Source organism: Lycium barbarum, chromosome 4, assembly GCF_019175385.1.
Source record: "Lycium barbarum isolate Lr01 chromosome 4, ASM1917538v2, whole genome shotgun sequence".
NCBI classification, from domain to species: Eukaryota; Viridiplantae; Streptophyta; class Magnoliopsida; order Solanales; family Solanaceae; genus Lycium; species Lycium barbarum.
This window is the reverse complement of record NC_083340.1, coordinates 43,787,332-43,805,672: the sequence shown is the minus strand read 5'-3', so window position 1 is coordinate 43,805,672 and position 18,341 is coordinate 43,787,332. Positions and strand designations below refer to the sequence as shown.

The window sequence follows — 18,341 nt, the reverse complement described above, 5'->3', positions numbered from 1 at the left end:
TATGAAAAAAGAGAGCTAGACGATGTAGAGCCATCGACAGAGTCGTTAGATGACCATGATCTTAAGTGATATGGTATAACAATGAACGGTGCTTGTGTGAAGGTTGGTGTTACTGAACACCACTTGCATATGCCTGCATTTAAAGTACCACATAGGCATAAAAGACAAGAATAGTGCATGTCATAGTTTTTCTGGATATTTGGTGAGATTGATTTTGCCTGAGTAGCACCCAACAGAAGTGTATGTGCTATCTGCAGATTTGGTCGGGCTGCAATTTTCTACTAGTCGGCTATGTTGCTCGACTCGGGTGCGGGTGTTGGATACGGGTACGGATCTAAAGGTCGGATTCGGCATGATCTAAATTTTAAGATTCGTGGGTACGGATTCGGGTACGGATACGGGTGCAGGGGTTCGGTAAAAAATAATTCAAAATTCTAAAAATATAAGTATAAAAATGTAAATTAGGTGTTCTCAATTCTTTCTATTCTTGATTTTATCTTTTCAAAAAATCTCTATTTGGTTCCTTAAAGTAATATTTTTTTCAAACTGTTATACATAATTAGTTTGTTCCCTAATTATGTGAATTAGGGTTAGGGAAAATACATACCTATCTATCATAGGTTATATAGAAGTTTCTTGAGAAGTTTATAATGGTCTTGGGCCAGCCACTCCGCCTAAACATACCCTTTTCATAAACCCTAACCCACCAACCTCGATAACATACCCTTCATACCAGCCCCTTTCATAAACCCTAACACACCACGAGATAGATCGACTCCCGACGACCTGATCTCTGAAAATCCCAGCCGCAATCGACCTTGCACGCGCCGTCACGCGCCAGCTGTCGGTCAGCGTCGGCGAGCATGTCAGTGTCATGCGCCGACAGGTGAACTTTTTCGGCAGTTTTCAACCTCGTTTCTTCTTCTGTGGAGGTCGCCCACACTTTCAGACTCTACCCATGCTACTTTTTCTGGCTGATTTGGTCAAAGTATCCAAGTGAAATTGATCGGATCTGACACGAATCCCGCACCCTAACCCGTGTCGGTGTCGTGTCGACAGGGGTACGACGGCAAAAGTGCCGGGTCCGAGCAACATAGCTAGTCGAAAAGTGGTGAAGTGGAAGACTTGCTATAGTTGCACTTTTAAAGTGTGATCGCAAAGGATTTGGCTTGAATGGTTAGTGTTCGTGCATAGGCAGTTGAAATCACACATTACATGAGGGTGTCAATTAGGAATCACAACAGGGAGCAGTATTGCTTTATCAATGATTGCAGTGACGTGATGTCAAAGGATTGTCTGAGTTGCACTTAAACCCCGAAGTTAGGTTTAAAATGGGTTGTGTGTTTCGCGTCGCTTAAGTGGCAGTAATACCAAGGCGCTAAGTTGAAGAAGGCGACAACATCGGACGGCCATGGAGGCCTGAAAACAAGACAATAATGTTTCATTGTAACTTATCCAATTCTTCAATTTACATTATTGTGGTTTGGGTTTATAGTAATTATTCTTGAACACATTTTTCTCTTCAATTGTGTCGTTCTTTATTAAACCCACATTTTATTAGCGCCTAGAGCTCCAATTGGCTTCATTTTTTTTTAAACCTTTGATGACATTAAATGATCGAAGATCATGGTGATGCATTTTAGTCAATGTTATTTGTTTTGTGCTCTTGCTGTAACAATGCTTCACGACATACTTGAATTTACTTTTTTACTTTTTTAAGAACTACATTTTTTAAGATATACAACGGATTAGCAAAGGAAGTATATTAGAAATATTTCCTTTTCATATTCAAATTTGTAATGCTTAGTGAAGTGGAATTTGTTGTTGACTGTATTGCTCCTTTTATTATTGGGCAATGAGCACACAAGACAAATTACCAACATAATCAATCCTCTTACAAATAATCAAATACCATAAATGCTTTTTAGTATAGCATACTAATATGTACCTTACATTAAAAGAGATTATCCAAGCCAAACCTTCCTTTCATTTATCAAGAACTTTTTTTAATCACAGTGGTGGCCGAACCAATTTGCGCACTAAGCGGAACTTGTCTTTCCAAATTGCTTTATCCCTTCCTAAAGTTTTGGTATTGCAAACATGGAATCTGGACGGTAATCCAACTCTTGTTCACCTCACACGATTCTAGAAACAATGGAGGAATTCCACATGGAGTTTGGGGAGATTAGGTATCCAATTTATTCCAGACACCATCTTCATTATGCACACAACGATGCAAGGTCACATTAAAATTAGACTTATCTATCTAATCAAGCAAGTGCATGTTTCCATCTCTCAATTTAGTTTAATTAGTTAGTAGAGAAAGCAAGACGGGAACTCTCTAATCTACAAATTATGAGTTTTTTTCATGCACCGTTGCACCATCAGATAATGCTTAATTTGTTAGTTCTACATTTGGATGAGCAATAACAACAACAACATCATACCTAGTGAAATCCCACAAGTGGAGTTTGGAGAGGGTAGTGCGTACGCAGCCTTATCCCTACCTTGTGAAGGTAGAGAGACTGTTCTGATAGACCCTCAGCTTAAGTAAAGCATATCAAAACAGGTATGAAAAAAAATACAATAAAAGGATAATGGAGAAAAGAACCGTAGCAATAACAAATGATACGATAATCAAAGCAAAGGAAACAACAGGTAATAATAAATCGAAGAATATGAAAGTAGGAAAATAATAATAATAATACTGATAAGAGAAACTAGACAGCGCGCCATTACCTATTAACCTTCTATCCTAATCTTAGACCTCCATATCTTCCTATCTAGGATGTCCTTGGTGAGCTGTAGGTGTGTCATGTCCTGTCTAATCACCTCTCCCAATACTTCTTCGACTTACCTCTACCTCTCCTATGACCCACCATAGACAACCTCTCACACCTCCTCGCTGGGGCATCTGTGCATCTCCTCTTCACACGGTCGAATCATTTCAACCTCGCTTTCCTCATCTTGTCTACCATGTAGGTCACTCCCACCTTGTCCCGAATATCTTCGTTCCTATTCTTAGATGAGCATTTTGGAAAATTCTTCAGCTTTGCCTACTAGTGTGGCAGAAGTCATTTAAGGTCTTTTTGCATGGTTCGCTCGTCGTGCAGAGCGGACTTGTCTTAAAAATAGTCTTCGATGTGGTTATGTTGTGTTAATTGTGGGTGCAAACTGCTATTAAGAGTTGGCATATTTATCTAACTTTACGTTAGTAGTTGATGACATAGGTGTCCATACTTGGGATGTATGATTAATGTTTATGTATCTAACTTTACCTTAGTAGTTGATGACGCAGTAGAACTTCTGGATTGAAGATGTCCATTCTTGGGATGTATTACAATTGTTTAGATTTCTGTTTAAAGTTGAATTGTAGAGAGTTCTAAAGGAAGGAAATTGGTGGATGGAATGATCTGTCAAAATGGGACGTATAACTTTGAGAAGGAAGACGGGAATGATGTGTTTATTCATCTTTGGAGTGTTTCTAATGCAGGAAATCAGAGTGTTTTGAGGTGGTATCCTTAAAGTTTCTAACATATGGTCACGTCGAGGGTCACACCTTAGTTAAAGGTGGAGGCACTAACTTGAGTTTGGCGATAGTCAAGAGACGAAACCTATTTCGTTCTAAGGTTGTGGTTAGATGAAGATTGAAGCTTGTTCCTTCCAGCTTTAAAATTCCAAAGAAGTACGTTTTGAAAACTGGAAATGAAAGAATCATTGAGTTCAGGTTGTTTTGGTAAAACTTGATCTATGAAGACTTTTTGACTAAGAATTCGGATAAACAGATAATCAACTAAAATGTAAGTACTAAACTTTATTTTTTTTTGGATAAATTTTTCTTACATACGAAACTATTTGAGTTTGTTTTGAGTTCTCTCCTACATATAGAGGGTGAATGCATACCAATATTTATAATCTTTATGTAGTTAAATACAATATTTATTTATAACACGCCCTTTTTCAAAAGATTTATATTTATTATATCTATGCAGTCGTCAAAGTTAGTATTAAAAACTTTGAAATAATTATTTTATTGGTGAAAAGGAAAAAGGGACCATCTCGTATGTAAGTGTTGTAACGTGTATATAAAATAAATCTCATGGAAAATAAAGTAAAGGTATCTTTAAAATGTGATTTCCTGTTAATCGCACCTTGTCATCTTTACTAATTGGGATCTCGTAGATACTGTAGACGTTTGTCCTCTGATGTTAGTTTTAATATATGTGAATTTAACGTTTTCAAACTTATCGACAAGTCAAATTGTATTTCCTTAAAACTTAAAGAGTCTATAAAGTATTTTAAGTAGCACAAACACATCTAAGGGTGTGGCCAAGTGGTTAATAAAGTGGATAAAATGGTTCAAATTCCAAAACGGCACAATTTTTTAGGTGATTTGTTTTGAATTGTCTAAGTCCTGGTGGGTAAAGTTGGCTGTGTTGGTAGGATGTAGCAGGTACTTGGTGGATAGTCAAGGTGCGTGCACAAGTTGGCCCGGTCACCATCGAAATAAAAACCCAAGAATATTAAGTAACACTCTTCATCAAAAATGTTTAAAGTAACACAAAGACGTACCAGATTATCTCGGTGTTGCTTCTTAGTAAAAGATTTTCTTTTACGTGATCCAAAATAAAAGATGTACTAATTATTTTTGATCTTTGGCACAAACATAATTCATTCCGGTTTAACAGCTAAAGTAACTTACCAATAAAATCTGTAGTCTTTGCTTAGGGATTATTTTGCAACTTCTTGCATGCCTTTCATCTTCCCTTACACATTAGTGTCATCTTTTTGGTGAACATGGTTATTTATTTATGAAGTAAGGAAAATCTTTGTATCCATAATGTTTACAAAAGCAAAGAATCTTATGCTTTAATATGATTTTCTACGAAAAGCATACAGTCATTAATGTCGACAAATTAGTTCCATTTTATACTTTGTCTTGTTGTTCACATGATAGATGGGGCTGCAAAGCATCTTTTAGAGCCTTCTATGGCTAGATATTTATTTGTACCTATTCTACCAAGACAATTTTTTATGGTTTGATTATTTCATATTTCTAGAAGCTTTTATGGTAAAGATGCTAGGATTTATCGCCTTAGGGCATTGGTCTAGTAGTGAGAGTGTTGTGTGTGATGTGTGTGTTGGGCGCATGTCCTGGGTTCGGCCTCTGTTGCTGACAAAAGCCTGGTATTTATGGGAGAAGGGTAGGAGGGCAAGCCCATTACCACCCAGTTTCGGATTGTGTGCCATTGACCCTCGAGGATTTCTCGTCATTAATTTTCTTTAGAGATGCTTGGATTTACAATGGATAATTTGCTTCTATGATCAAGGTATAAAATAAGATTGATGACCGGTATCAAGCATGATGTCATTGCAAACAACTGTTGAGCTAGGAAATTGCACATGCTTTTAGACCATTTGGAATTTAGTGCTGTCATTTAGCAAAATGGAAATATAATATTATGAACCTGAAGCACCATATCAGTTGGAATAATCCACTTTTTATACTTTATGCACGTTTAAGGCCAAAACCTATGCTTTACAAGGGATTTTTATTGAGTTGCATCCTGTTTTTGGGTCCACTATGCTGACGATGTTAGTTTAGCCTCTTCTTTACATTGGCAATGCATTAAAATCAGGTAGTAGAGGAGAAAAATTGGATAATTAAGAAGTGGGTTTATCTTTTGATATCATCACTTTGCTATTGTATACTGAAGTCGGCTAGAGAACAACTGTGGGAGAAGAGGGAGATGTCTTCTATTGAATATCATTCAGTGGTTTATCATGCTAAAATTCAAAATTCTTGAATATTCATGAGAGCCAACTCAATTCGCATTGGTTATTTCTTTCTTCTCCTTTTCTTTCTCCTCTTAATATACCTTTCCTCCTTTATCTTGACACATGGCAGTTTGAGGATTCCACTGTGCCCTGTTTATGGAAACATGCTCCTCTATTCATTATGATACAGTTATTAGTTCTCCCACATGCGAGCTGTCTCTGTTTTACTGCTTGAACCTCTAGAAATCTCGGCATTCTAAATAGCAATTTTTTCTCAAGATTGAGGTACTTTCGGGGATGGCTTTAAAATGATTTGGTATAGGTTGACTTGCTGATTGCGTATGCTAAAGTTCAAACAAAGTGGAAATGAATGGAACCTTGGCCTGTTTATTGTTGGATGAGTCCCAGCTTTCAGAAGTGTAGTTGAACTTATATGTATTGGTTATTAGCTTGAAGCTAAGTTGGTGATGCTTTTGAATTCTCCACCTGATATGCATGTTCTATTTTCAGTCTATCACATAAATAGGTATAAATTTCAGTGTGTTTTTCCTGTGTTCACCGTGCTTATCTGACAAGATATTTATTTGTTTTCCTTTTGTATGTTAAGGTTCGTCTTAGGCCTTACTCACTGAATAGGTTCTGTCTTGTGTGGAATGTTTGTGGTGTCGGTCATGATTCTTGTGCTTCCCGGAACAGTTTATTTGTCTAGATACTGAGGTGCTCTAATAATGATATGTCATTTAAGTTTATTGCTGCTTTCTGAAGTTTCTCTCATATCATCTGACACGGTAACAGACCACCAATTGGTATCATGAAGGATTTAGGGCTGAAAGATGTTGATCCTGTTAATCATTTGGTAAGTGTGGTTACCAATTGTTCTTGCTGCACCCATGCTATCTATAACCTTTTTTCCTTGTAGATAGTCACTTGGAAGCCCAAATCTTCTTTGTGCATGCATTGACTTATGTCTTGCATATATTACAGGTTGGGCAAGCCAATGTGTTAGATGACTTGGCAATGACATTTTTCCAGCGACTGAAGGAACATTTCTTGGCAGTGTACCTGATGACCCCGAAGATTGTCAGAGTGAAAGCAAGCCTCTTAATTTTCTTTATTCCCATGTTCAGGATGAAGGTATTAGCTCATAACTGACCAGTTTTCTTAGCTATTTCTTCTGCACATGTCATCAGTGGAAATACTGGTATGTATACGGTTTATCTATAGGCTTGACCTCATTATGTTCCTCCTGAATACATGTGGACATGGAAGGAATCATCATGTCGGTAGAATTCCTCTATGAGGGAAATGACTGATGAGATGCATTCATCAATCATTTTCTTCCTTTTTCTTTGAAAGAGTAAGTCAGAGTTGAGCTCTTAATGGAGTTACAAAACCTTGGCCCCTAACATACATTTCAATCAATGTGCTGACTTCTAGATTCGTGAAACATTCAGAACGATGTAGAAGTTTAAAATCAGTAAATGAATGAAGCCAAATCTTATATTTATGAATCTTTTGCCCATTTTGGCCTCCAGTTTGAGGTGAAGAGGCAGCTGAAATGCTTATATGAATTTGTCTCTACTGGTGAACATCTCAATATCCAGTATTTGCAACTGTCTCCTATTTCCCCACCTCCCTATTAAAGGAAAACTAAAGTAAATTTTTTGTTTGTAATCATTCCTTAAGATAATTTGATTTTTATTTTGCAATCAGTATCTTGCATGGATTTGAATTTAAAATTTGAGTGAACCCATTATCTATTCTTTTATCTGGTTATGTTAGTAACTTTTTGCCATGTTCAGAGCATTGGATGTTTTAGGTTTTCGTCCTCACCTACTACGTTGTGACAAAAAATGTAAAAAGGAACTATATACTGTTCAAATTGATTAGCTCTTGCCTAAAACAAGCTGTATCAATACATGCGGTAATGAGATCTGTATGACTTCTTACAGTCCTCAAATTTGCTTTGTCTACTGGCTCATTGTTTGCTTATATTGTGATTTGATGTAGTTGTTCACTGACTATATAATTGCAGCTAATTCTTCCATCAAGAAAGAATAAAGGCCAGCTGTGTGACATAAGAAGTTGGATTTTAGTGCTTTCACTGGATCTTTACTTGTTGCACTGGCATTATGAATTTATTTCTGGAACTTTTAAGATCTAATTACTGGTTTTTGCTCACTAATAACAAATATTTTATTACTGATCAGAGGACATGTCTTAATGCAGGTGGGGACATGAATTTTGTGCCTGCATCTAGAGTTAATAAGGTACGACTTTTGTCAGCACACTTAGTACTGTTTTAAAACTTCAGCAATTTCCAAAAAATCATTATTTTAGTACTGTTTTCTGGTGTTTTCACGTGGAATTGTGTGTTATCATTATGAAACTTCAGCAATTTCAAAAAAATCATTATTAAACTTTAAGTAAGCTTGCTTTTCTGTATCTCATCTTGGGTTCTTGTTTCCATTTTTCTTCTTTGATTTTAAGTAGAAATTGACCTATATACTATCAACCATGTTTTTTGTGTGTATTTGTTTTCTTGATGTTTTCACTTACTTGCTATGTGGCTTTGTTAAGCTTTATTAAATGAAGTATTTACTTTGCTGGTGCTACCTCTTAATATCTCATGCAACCTGGAATCCATTTTGGATTACATCCGTACTAAACTTCTCTATATGAGTGTAAAACTATGTTTATCATGCAAAATATGAGAATAAAAAAAAAATACGAAAAGGAAATGTTCTCTCTTGACAACCCGATCTTTCTTTGGAATGCGAAGAACACCTATTTTTAGGCAAGAAATATACTATTGAAAATTCCTAAATGAGTGTGAATGTGATCCTCAAACTGCAGCCATTTATTGTATCATTTGACTGCAATAAATGATGCACCATTAATTATTTGGAAATACTTGGGTGCATTTATTACTAGGGCTTGACATTTTACAAAATGTAAACAAATTATTTACTGTACATGTACATTTATTCAAACACATTAGAACTTTAAAGGGGCAGAACATGGAGATGCCTTGAGTTTTAAACAATGTGATGAAACATCAGAAACATACGCAATAGTACCAAGGCGTCCATTATCATGCCCATGTCTTGGAACTTCGAGATGATCTATACCTTTCTATGTCTACATTCTTATGAACTTCACTCAAAGTGCGTAATTTGTTTGGTTTAGAGTAGACATCACACATCTTTCCTCTGTTCAGACTTTCACATTATCACATTTATAATTCTCCCTTTAGTTTGTCTTTCTTGAAAGAACCACTCTTTGGCTGGATAACTTTAACTTTTGTTTTTTGCTTACTTAAAAAAAAAAAAAAAAAAAAAAAAAAAAGCATTACCTTCTTATTAGTGACTTGTGGATCCCTCGAGGCTTGAAACTAATTGGTATTAGAAAAATGCATTGTTCCTGATATCTGGATATGTTGGGAGTTATACAACATTTTTTGTTTATGTGATCAATGATAGCAAGAGAAAGATATATGATCATGATGTACTGAGCGGGAAAGAAAAAATATAAGTATTTAATTAGTCATGTTGCTTTGTAGTGTCGGGCCTGTAGGCATAAACTGATGGTAGTTTTTGTTTATTAGGACCATAACTGTTACATGTGTGGTTCTCCTGACCATCTCATCAGAGACTCTGCTTTTGCTTCCTATCCAAATCCGATGCTTCAGACAGGTAAATCTATTGTTTGTTTAACATACAAGGTATGCTGTACAATATGAGAGATATTTTTGCTTTGGTTGTGCTTGAATCAGGAAACGCCATGCTTACGGGAGGATTTCGAGGCTATCCATCTCCTGACTGGAATTGCAATACATATTCCACAATGACGCCATTTGCAATAATGCTCCATTTTATGCTTGTATGGTTCCTCCAACACTTCTGGTCCTCCTTATATGCAATCTATGCATGGTGGCGTGGCTTTACCCCGGTAAGTAGGTTCTTTATTTGATGAACTTTTTTTACTCAAAGATTGCTTGTCCGCCATTTATCAATAGATGGGTCCTTTATCATTTTAAGATTCAAATTGATGCAAATGAGTTTTGAGACCTTGGGAACTTCATGCAGAGGAATCATGACAATGGGTGGTATGGCACTTCCAGCTGGAAACAGAGATGATCTCCCATTGAACCAATACGAGTACATGGGCCTCCAGCTTGATGAAGATAAAAGGAGAATTCAGCATGAAAAAATGAGAAGGTAATTTTTGCTACATAAGTCAATAGTAGAATGTAATCGACACGGGTTTATTTGTTCTCAGAATACCTAAAACAGGAAATAGCCTTCCAAATTACTTGGCATAGATTGCTTTTGAGTGTTAGCTTGACGTAAAGCATTATTTGGAGTGAATATGGTGCGGTTTGTCATCGTTAGCTAAATGGTTAAATTAGTCCCTCTGCCCCTCTCCCTTGCTATCGTATCAAATTCTGAATTATCACATGCCTAAATGGTCGCTGATTAATCTTAGCATGCATACTTCTCCTTTTGTCTGGCACTCAAACACTGAGTGCAAGCAACAATGGAACCATCTGAACATAGTGCAAGCAACAATGGGATTAGCTGAACAAATATGTTGTGGGAATGTTTTGTCTCTTAGTACTTTGACGTGTAATTTGTTTTCTGGATTTGCTGATTTCAAGATTACCATGATATATCTATCAAAGTCAATCATCTCTCTCTTTTGGTTGCTCCTAAGTATCTGCCTTGTTTTTGCTGATTATGGCTTCAATTATTTATTTTTCTTGTCAGATGCCATGTCTTGCATCAAAGCAGGCTTGACAAAGGTTAACTATACGATTTTAAAACATTGCTAACTTTCAATTAGATTTTTGACCTTGACAAACTCATTCCACATTTGAGTGTCATAGAATATTGAATTCATTGACATCAGCCTCTTGTCTTAACCACAATAAGTTTTTGGTCTTGATGCTTTCCTGCTGAAGTAAAAAAGTGCATTTCTTTTCCTTCAAAGTATGGTCTTACAGGGTTCTCCTGTACCCCTTTAATCTTGTGTCCAAGCCACTATATTTTTGGGAAAACATTACGTATGCTAGATAATTATTCACGCTTCCTTTGGAGATTTTGTTATTTCCTTTCTCTTTCTCTGGAATAAGTTGAGAATTCAAAACACGACATTAGTGAGTGTCATTTCAGTATTCGTCATTTTTCTTTTGCCTTTATCCTGCCTCCACCTTCTCATCCTTGTATAGTTTTCTCTTAATTTTCTTTCTTTTTCATGTAGCAGATGTCTGATTAAACTATAATTTTAATTAAAACTACCCTTGTACAGAGAGCAATATTTTGAAGCTGAGTCCAACTTTAAGGAGCCTTGCCCAAAAAATGATCGAGGAGCATCAGGACAGGTCCATAAGGAGAGGGAACCAAGTACAAGTTGTTCTGGTGATGGCTTTGCTCGAAAACCACACAGAAAGCACCTCCGTGTTGAGAAAACAAGGGAGAGAAGTCCTCATGCCTCATCTGATTGTAGAGATAAGGTGCATCGTCACTCTGACAGGTCTAATTCTGTCACTGATGGTTTTCCTAGTAGTTCTGATAGGCGCAGGAGAGCAAGTCATCAACACCATAGTCGGGACTCAAGAAAGGACCATGAATGTGATTCTACTTTGGATCACTATCAAGTTTCTGATCGTAAACGTGGAGTTAATTGTCATGTAAGAGGCTCTCATCAGAAACATCACCGAAGTTCTGCACTTGAACCTAGTGCACCTGTGCATCAGAAAGCACGATCCAAGGAGAGGGGTTTGGGGCATGATGCAAGGAACTCCAGGCACCATGAAAGACACTCCATCGATGAGGTACGTGACAACAAGAAATGGATGAGCAGCGGCTCTTATGAAGATTGCAGAGACAGTCATCATCACAAGTGAAAAAGAGTCCATTGAGAGTAATGAACATGACTCATGAGGTAAACTTGTAAATGAAGTTTTTCAGAAATCAGTGTAGGTGATCAACCAGGTTCCTGTTTCCTTTTGAATAGGTACCTTGTATTAGCTCGGTCTTGTTGTAGCTTTGGTATATGGTCTTTTATATCCTTACGGAAATATATAGGTCCCTACAACTTGTAAAAGACGTAGGTGTTTCAGGATCTAATTTGCAATATCTGTTGGCGTTGTTGGTACAGATCTGTCGAGTGGTCAGCTTTTGGACAGTAACATCATGACTAACTTTTGTTCATTTTCCTAACTAATCCTCTTCACTTCTTTGGTGTGAGGTCTGGATGCTAGACAAGGTTTTAACCAGAAGCCATCTGGTTACCAATTAATATTTTGGACCGTTTTATATGCTGCCCAACAATTGTTTTGGACAAAGGTAAGGAAGCTGATTTGAGGTATGTTCTCTGTCTCGGTAATGCTTACCGCAAGTAATTTCCACCCTTTCAGTGGTACAAGTTCCTCTCAAGTCCTATTCACTTAATTTGTCCGCCTACCACTTCCGTCTAGCTGCCAACTAGATCGATCAACAGATAAAATGCTAATTACTGAGATATTCTTCAGAATAAACGATAATAGTATGATAGCATAAACTTCGATAAAGTTATCTTGCGATATGTTGGTGAGATGCGTATATTCGAACAAGAGGATGCATTAGCGCTAAATTAAGATCTTGTATCATGATTCATGGTACCCCTTTCGTTACATAGCACTGAACATTGTATCGTCTGGCATTACATGGAACATGACAAAACAAATTTTCCGCGTATTCCTAGATGAGAATCCATTTTTAAGAGAGTGGTGTGCTATTGCATTCATTTTCTTAATAATGATGTTACGATCCAAAATTCCACTGGTACGCTAGTATGATCTCCAAAGTTCTCCCACGATTTCCATAACAGCTCAACTCATACTTGCACATAGAGCAACAAGTGTAGCATTAGTACAATAATCAACGCGTATTCATTATCATTGGTCGTCCCAACAAAGTAGTAGCAAAGGGTTATCGAAATACCCCCCTTCAAACTTGTGCGATTATTATATCTGACAGTAATAACATATACGGTCCACCAGCTAAAAGTCTCGGTCGCACCTATGCGTTTCAATAGTGTGTCCATGACGCCCGACTTTACTTGCTTTGAACTATGCATTTCAATAGACTGTCCATAGTCAACAATATCTCATCAATTGCGTTATTATTATTTTTTTTCATTATGTTCTTACTTATTATCTAATAATCATATTTTATCTTTTATCGTACCTTTTTATGATAGCTCTCCACCGTATCCTAATATTTTTTGTAGGTTTGTCTTCAAATCGTTGATTTCTAACATTATGTAACGATGGGAAGTGATTCAATCTATCAAAATTTTATATTGATCAAAACAATACAACACAATACGATATAATACGATACATTATGAAACAATACAACCGTCCAAACAAAAGTGTTAAGATCGTGGTGGTTACTAAAAGAGTTCATGTTATAAAGGCTCATAAATGCTAATAATTGGTTTATTGGTGCTTCGAACAAAGTTCTCCAAGTCACCAATCTACTTTGTCCATGGAAAGAAAAAGTTCTTTCAAAACATAATATATTTAAGTATGCTATATGAGAAAAATATAGCATTCTATGATTTATTTTTCATTATTGGGTCTGCTGAACTGGAAGGTGTCTGCAATATATATATATATATCCACCCGGTGTCTTACTAAAGCGGCATAACTAATTAGGATTCGTGTCAGGAAGTCCCACTTTGGGGGGTAAAGTGTCCAAAAGCAACTTTATACCCATGACTCGAACCTGAAACATCTAGTTAAGGATGAAGGAGAACTTATCACTCCACTACAATCTTTGATGGTGGTCTACAATATATAATCACCCATACTGTTATATATATCTAAACCCGCCACCTGCCCTTTAAAGAAAATCTTTCAACGTGCCCCGCATAAAAGTTCCCCCGCCCCACATAAGTAGTAACTCGCCGGCCTCAATGTCATCCCTAATTGACCAGTATCATCCAACACTAATGTGTTTATTTGCGTTCTTCATAAAATAAAAGAGAAATTGGTGAGCACCACCAGGGTATTCACTTTAGTAGTGTTTTAATCCTGCCCCTCGGTCTCTCTTTTCATAATTGCTTAGAAATTTCAACTGGCCAAAACACTCCTATGGTAATACTTCCTCCGTCCATGAAAATGTTGTCGCACTTGTTGGATTATCAAAAATGCACTACTTTTGAAGTATATGACGCGCAACCGTCAACATTTTTGAAGAGTTCGAACAACATAGCCTGTCCATGTTTGATTTGACACACCCCTTAAGAAGCAATAAATAAAATGATAATTTACAATATCACTCCTAATTATTATACGTTATCTAATGTTGGGAAATGAATATGGAATAATTAAAGTATTAATTATAAGGATAAATAAGCACATAATGGTAAATTATCTTTTGATTTTCGTTTGGATAAATAAAGTGGACATTAGGATAAGTAAAAATGGACGGAATTGGCGCGAATGCCCTGGGCTGGTCTTTAGATTTTGCCCCTCAAAATGGTGGTCTTTAATTATTGCCCTTCCGAGCAAAACTAGCATAGTAAAAAGACATTACTATTCCTAACTGTTACATATAAAACACAACAAAAATCGTTATTCTCAAATCCTTCTATTGTTAACCCAGCCCAACTTCGTTCCCAAGCCAGATTTCTCAATTATTCAAATAATTGTTTCAAGCCAGATTTCTCCATTGATTTTGTTGCTACAACATCAGTAAAAGGTACAAATCTTAATTCAACTCAATTTAACGATTTTATTGAGTTTAGATTGTTAATATTTGAAAAAGATCATCTTCTACGACCTGATTATTAAGAAACATATGACATATAGCTCAGATTGAACATTACACATGATAAAATTAATCAGCAAAATAGAATCGATTGGATTTAATGTTTTGTTCTGATTTTAATTACTTTATACCTTAATTAAATTAGTATACAATGCTTATTTACTTGAAATTGTAATTATAGTAAATTTAATTGAAATCAGGCAATGCTTATCGATTTAAATTTGAATTAAGGTAAACTGTGTGCAAATTTAGAACAATTATGCCGGAGGAGGAAAAAATTCAATTTACAAAAGAGTAGAGTATGTCGTTAACGGCAATGTTCTGAACCAATTTAATAACAAGTATGCCGGAGAAGGCAAAAGTACAATTTACAAAGTAATAGAGTATGCCGTTACAGGCAAAGTTCTGAACAAACTTCTGAATAAGTATGCCGTAGAAGGCAATACTTTTGTTTAGAAGCCATTAAAGTAAAATTCTACAAACCTAAAGAAACTTACACTTCATTAACATACATTTATATATATATATATATATATATATATCCACAAAACATAAAATCCTAACTTCATAAGTACCAAACTACCATCATCAGTTCTAATTTCATGTGTACCCATTCCAAATTGCCCCATCGTCAACTTGGCCAGTGTGCTGGAATAACCTCTGCCTTACAAATCGTAATTCTCTTCGCAGATCATCATTTTCTCTACTTAGAGCACCGTAAAGAGCCCTCAGAAAATCTATGTCTCTTTTGATATAAGCAATTTCATGAGTAATTTACAAATTTGCAATATTAGGATGGATTTGGTTATGAGGATGAGTATGTTCATGTGCTTGCCCGTGGCCACCATTAACATGTACAATATGTTGATTTTGGTTCATTTCGTATGTGATTATATCTGGTTTTCAGAAGTAAAGTGTTTTTTTTTTCCTTCTTCCAAAAGTTGTGTTGGTTTATATAGAAGTATAAATTAGTCCATTTTAAATTGGAATAACTGTTGCATGGATTTGATTTAAATTGGATAAAGACAGAGGAGGTTTTTCAGTTTCATGAAAATAACTGTTGCAATTTCATTGGAATAACTGTTGCAGAAACAGTTACTCCGTTTTTGAAGAATGCTGGTAGTGGCAGAACTTCTGTTTACAAAATGGTAGAGTATGCCGTTTCAGGCATACTTCGTGACTTTACATACAAAGCCTGCTGGGAAGGGCAGAACTTACATTTTCAAAACTAACAACTTAAATACATTTCATTTTGGTTTTTTCTCAAATGAATCTCTTTTTATGCAGGAAGTTTAACAAAAAAATGACACCAAGATGCATCTACGTAGCCTTCAACGGCAAATGGGACGCCGCCTACAATTATGTTAATCATGAAACCAAGCTAATACTTGTCAATAATGGTGTAAATTTTCAACAATTCACTCAACAGATATTTGCGAGGCATACACAAGATACTCAGCAAAAAGAGGCCAACATATGGTTTGACACCAGTGAGAAAACATCCAAAGGGATGCGTGTAACAAACGACATTGATCTTCACACTTGCTTGTACCTGCTCAACAACAATGACAACTTCAGGAATTCCCATTTCATATTAGAGTTCAATTCAGCTGATGCGGAGAACAACCCATTACAAGAACATCATAATGAATCTATCCTAATGACAGAAGGACAAACCATAGAGGAAATTGACAGACAACTCTGCATTGCTTATGAAGAAGACATGTCTGAAGTTGGATTGGATGACGAACAACACAGTCCTATTGGACATAACCTTGGGATTCCACATGAGCAGAGCGAGATAGTAACTCCTAACCAGACACCTCAGCAGCTACAATGGCAACCACCAAACATTGAGCAAGTTGTAAACAATGACCTTTCTCAGCATCCAACTTCAAAGAATGTTGTATCACTTACTCCGAGCATGACAGTTGAAGAGACACAAACACAGCCATGCAACAAAACAAAGACACTAAAAAGGAAGAGAATACAAAATGATACACAAATTTTGACACCTAGTGCATCGATTGATCAAATAGAAGTTGACATTTTATTCAAAGACAAAGATACTATGAAAAAATGCATGAATAACATTGCAATTACTCGTCATCAACAGTACAAGGTAGAAATTTATGCACGCAACGGTATTACATCAGATGTGTTGATCCAACCTGCATTTGGCGTTTCCACAGTTCAAGGTTCAGAGGATCAGAACTTTTTAAAGTAGTTAACTTTGAAAAGAGACATAGTTGTTCAATAAATTTCATCACCTCTGACATGAGGAATGCAACTTCAAAAGTCATAGCGGAATACATTACAGACCTAGTACGCCATACATTACAAGAGATAACACCCAAATTTGTCATTGAAGAAATGAGAAGCAGATATGGCTTGCACATCGGTTACCACAAAGCATGGTGTTCCCTCCAACACGCTTATAAGGTCATAAGAGGAAGCCCAGAAAATAACTACACACTTCTACCGCAATATCTTCACATGATGAAATTAAGAAATCCTGGAACAGTTGCTAACATCAAATGGACCGCTGACAATAAGTTTAAATATGCTTTTTTCGCGTATGGAGCATCAATTGAGGGTTGGAAACACTGCAGACCAGTAATAATGGTGGATGCAACCTTCTTGAAATCAAAATACCGCGGTGTGCTCATGATAGCAGTAGTAAAAGATGGAAACAACAGCATATTTCCTCTCGCATTTGGTATTGCAGACTCTGAGAATAATGAATCCTACAGGTGGTTCTTCAGACATGTGAAAAAGGTGTTTGGCACGCGCAAAGACCTATCAATTCTTTCCGATCGCCACTCGTCAATTGCAACTGCAATCAAAGAATTGTATCCAGATACCCAGCATGGAATATGCATCTACCACATGGAGAAGAACTTGCAGAAATATTTCCCATCCGAAGCGATCCTATCACTGTTCTACAATGCAGCAACTACCTACAAACAGGCAGAGTTTCGTACCTATATGTCACAGATACAACAAATCGACCCAAAAGCTGCAGAATACATAGAAGAAGAACCACTAGAAAGATGGGCACGTTCATTCCACACCAACGGGCGTTACAACATGCTCACAACAAACAATGTCGAGACAATGAATTCTGTATTGAGGAAAGCAAGGGAGTTGCCAATAATGGCATGTATTGATTACATCCAGAACAAGCTGCAAAATTGGTTTTACCAGAGAAAATTGGACGCAACAGGACCGTCCCATGACCTGACATGTTGGGCTGAAAAGATTCTGCTTGAAAAGATAAGTAGAGGCTTCACAATGAAAGTAAGTACATTTTACCAACACACACTTCAATATTAGTTTGGTGAGCAATGCATAGTTTAATTTTAACCAAACACAAAAGTTATGCTGGATAAAGAAAGAACTATCACCCTATTTTTATACTTCGTTCTGCCGGAAGGGGCAGACACTTATATTAACTAGCATGGAATTATGCCGGTGAGGGCATAACTATGACACTGTTTTTATGCTCACAATGAAAGTAAGTAGATTTTACCAACACACACTTCAATCTTAGTTTTATGAGCAATGTATAGTTTAAAATTAACTAAACACAAAAGTTATGCTGGACAAAGGAACAACTATGACCCTATTTTATACTTAGTTCTGCCGGAAGGGGCAGACTCTTATTTTAAATGTACAGGAAGTATGCCGGAAAGGGCATAACTCTCATATAATCTGAAAATTGCCACAAAAAATATCACT

At 36.5% G+C, this 18,341-nt stretch overlaps 1 protein-coding gene across 2 annotated transcripts in view; it reads left to right on the top strand.

Moving 5' to 3' along the window:
• LOC132635972 (uncharacterized) overlaps nt 1-17,897 on the top strand; it is a 19,978-nt gene extending 2,081 nt beyond the window's left edge. The window contains exons 3-8 of one of the 2 annotated variants that reach the window (XM_060352591.1): nt 6,574-6,634; nt 6,763-6,912; nt 8,008-8,048; nt 9,386-9,729; nt 9,867-9,998; nt 11,089-17,897. In XM_060352591.1, coding sequence (XP_060208574.1) covers nt 15,868-16,827 — 960 coding nt within the window. In that variant the 5' untranslated portion in view covers nt 6,574-6,634; nt 6,763-6,912; nt 8,008-8,048; ... (1 more) ...; nt 9,867-9,998; nt 11,089-15,867 and the 3' untranslated portion in view covers nt 16,828-17,897. The remainder of the gene's footprint in view (nt 1-6,573; nt 6,635-6,762; nt 6,913-8,007; nt 8,049-9,385; nt 9,730-9,866; nt 9,999-11,088) is intronic. The other variant, XM_060352592.1, reaches the window with a different exon arrangement.
• Nucleotides 17,898-18,341: the final 444 nt, after the last annotated feature.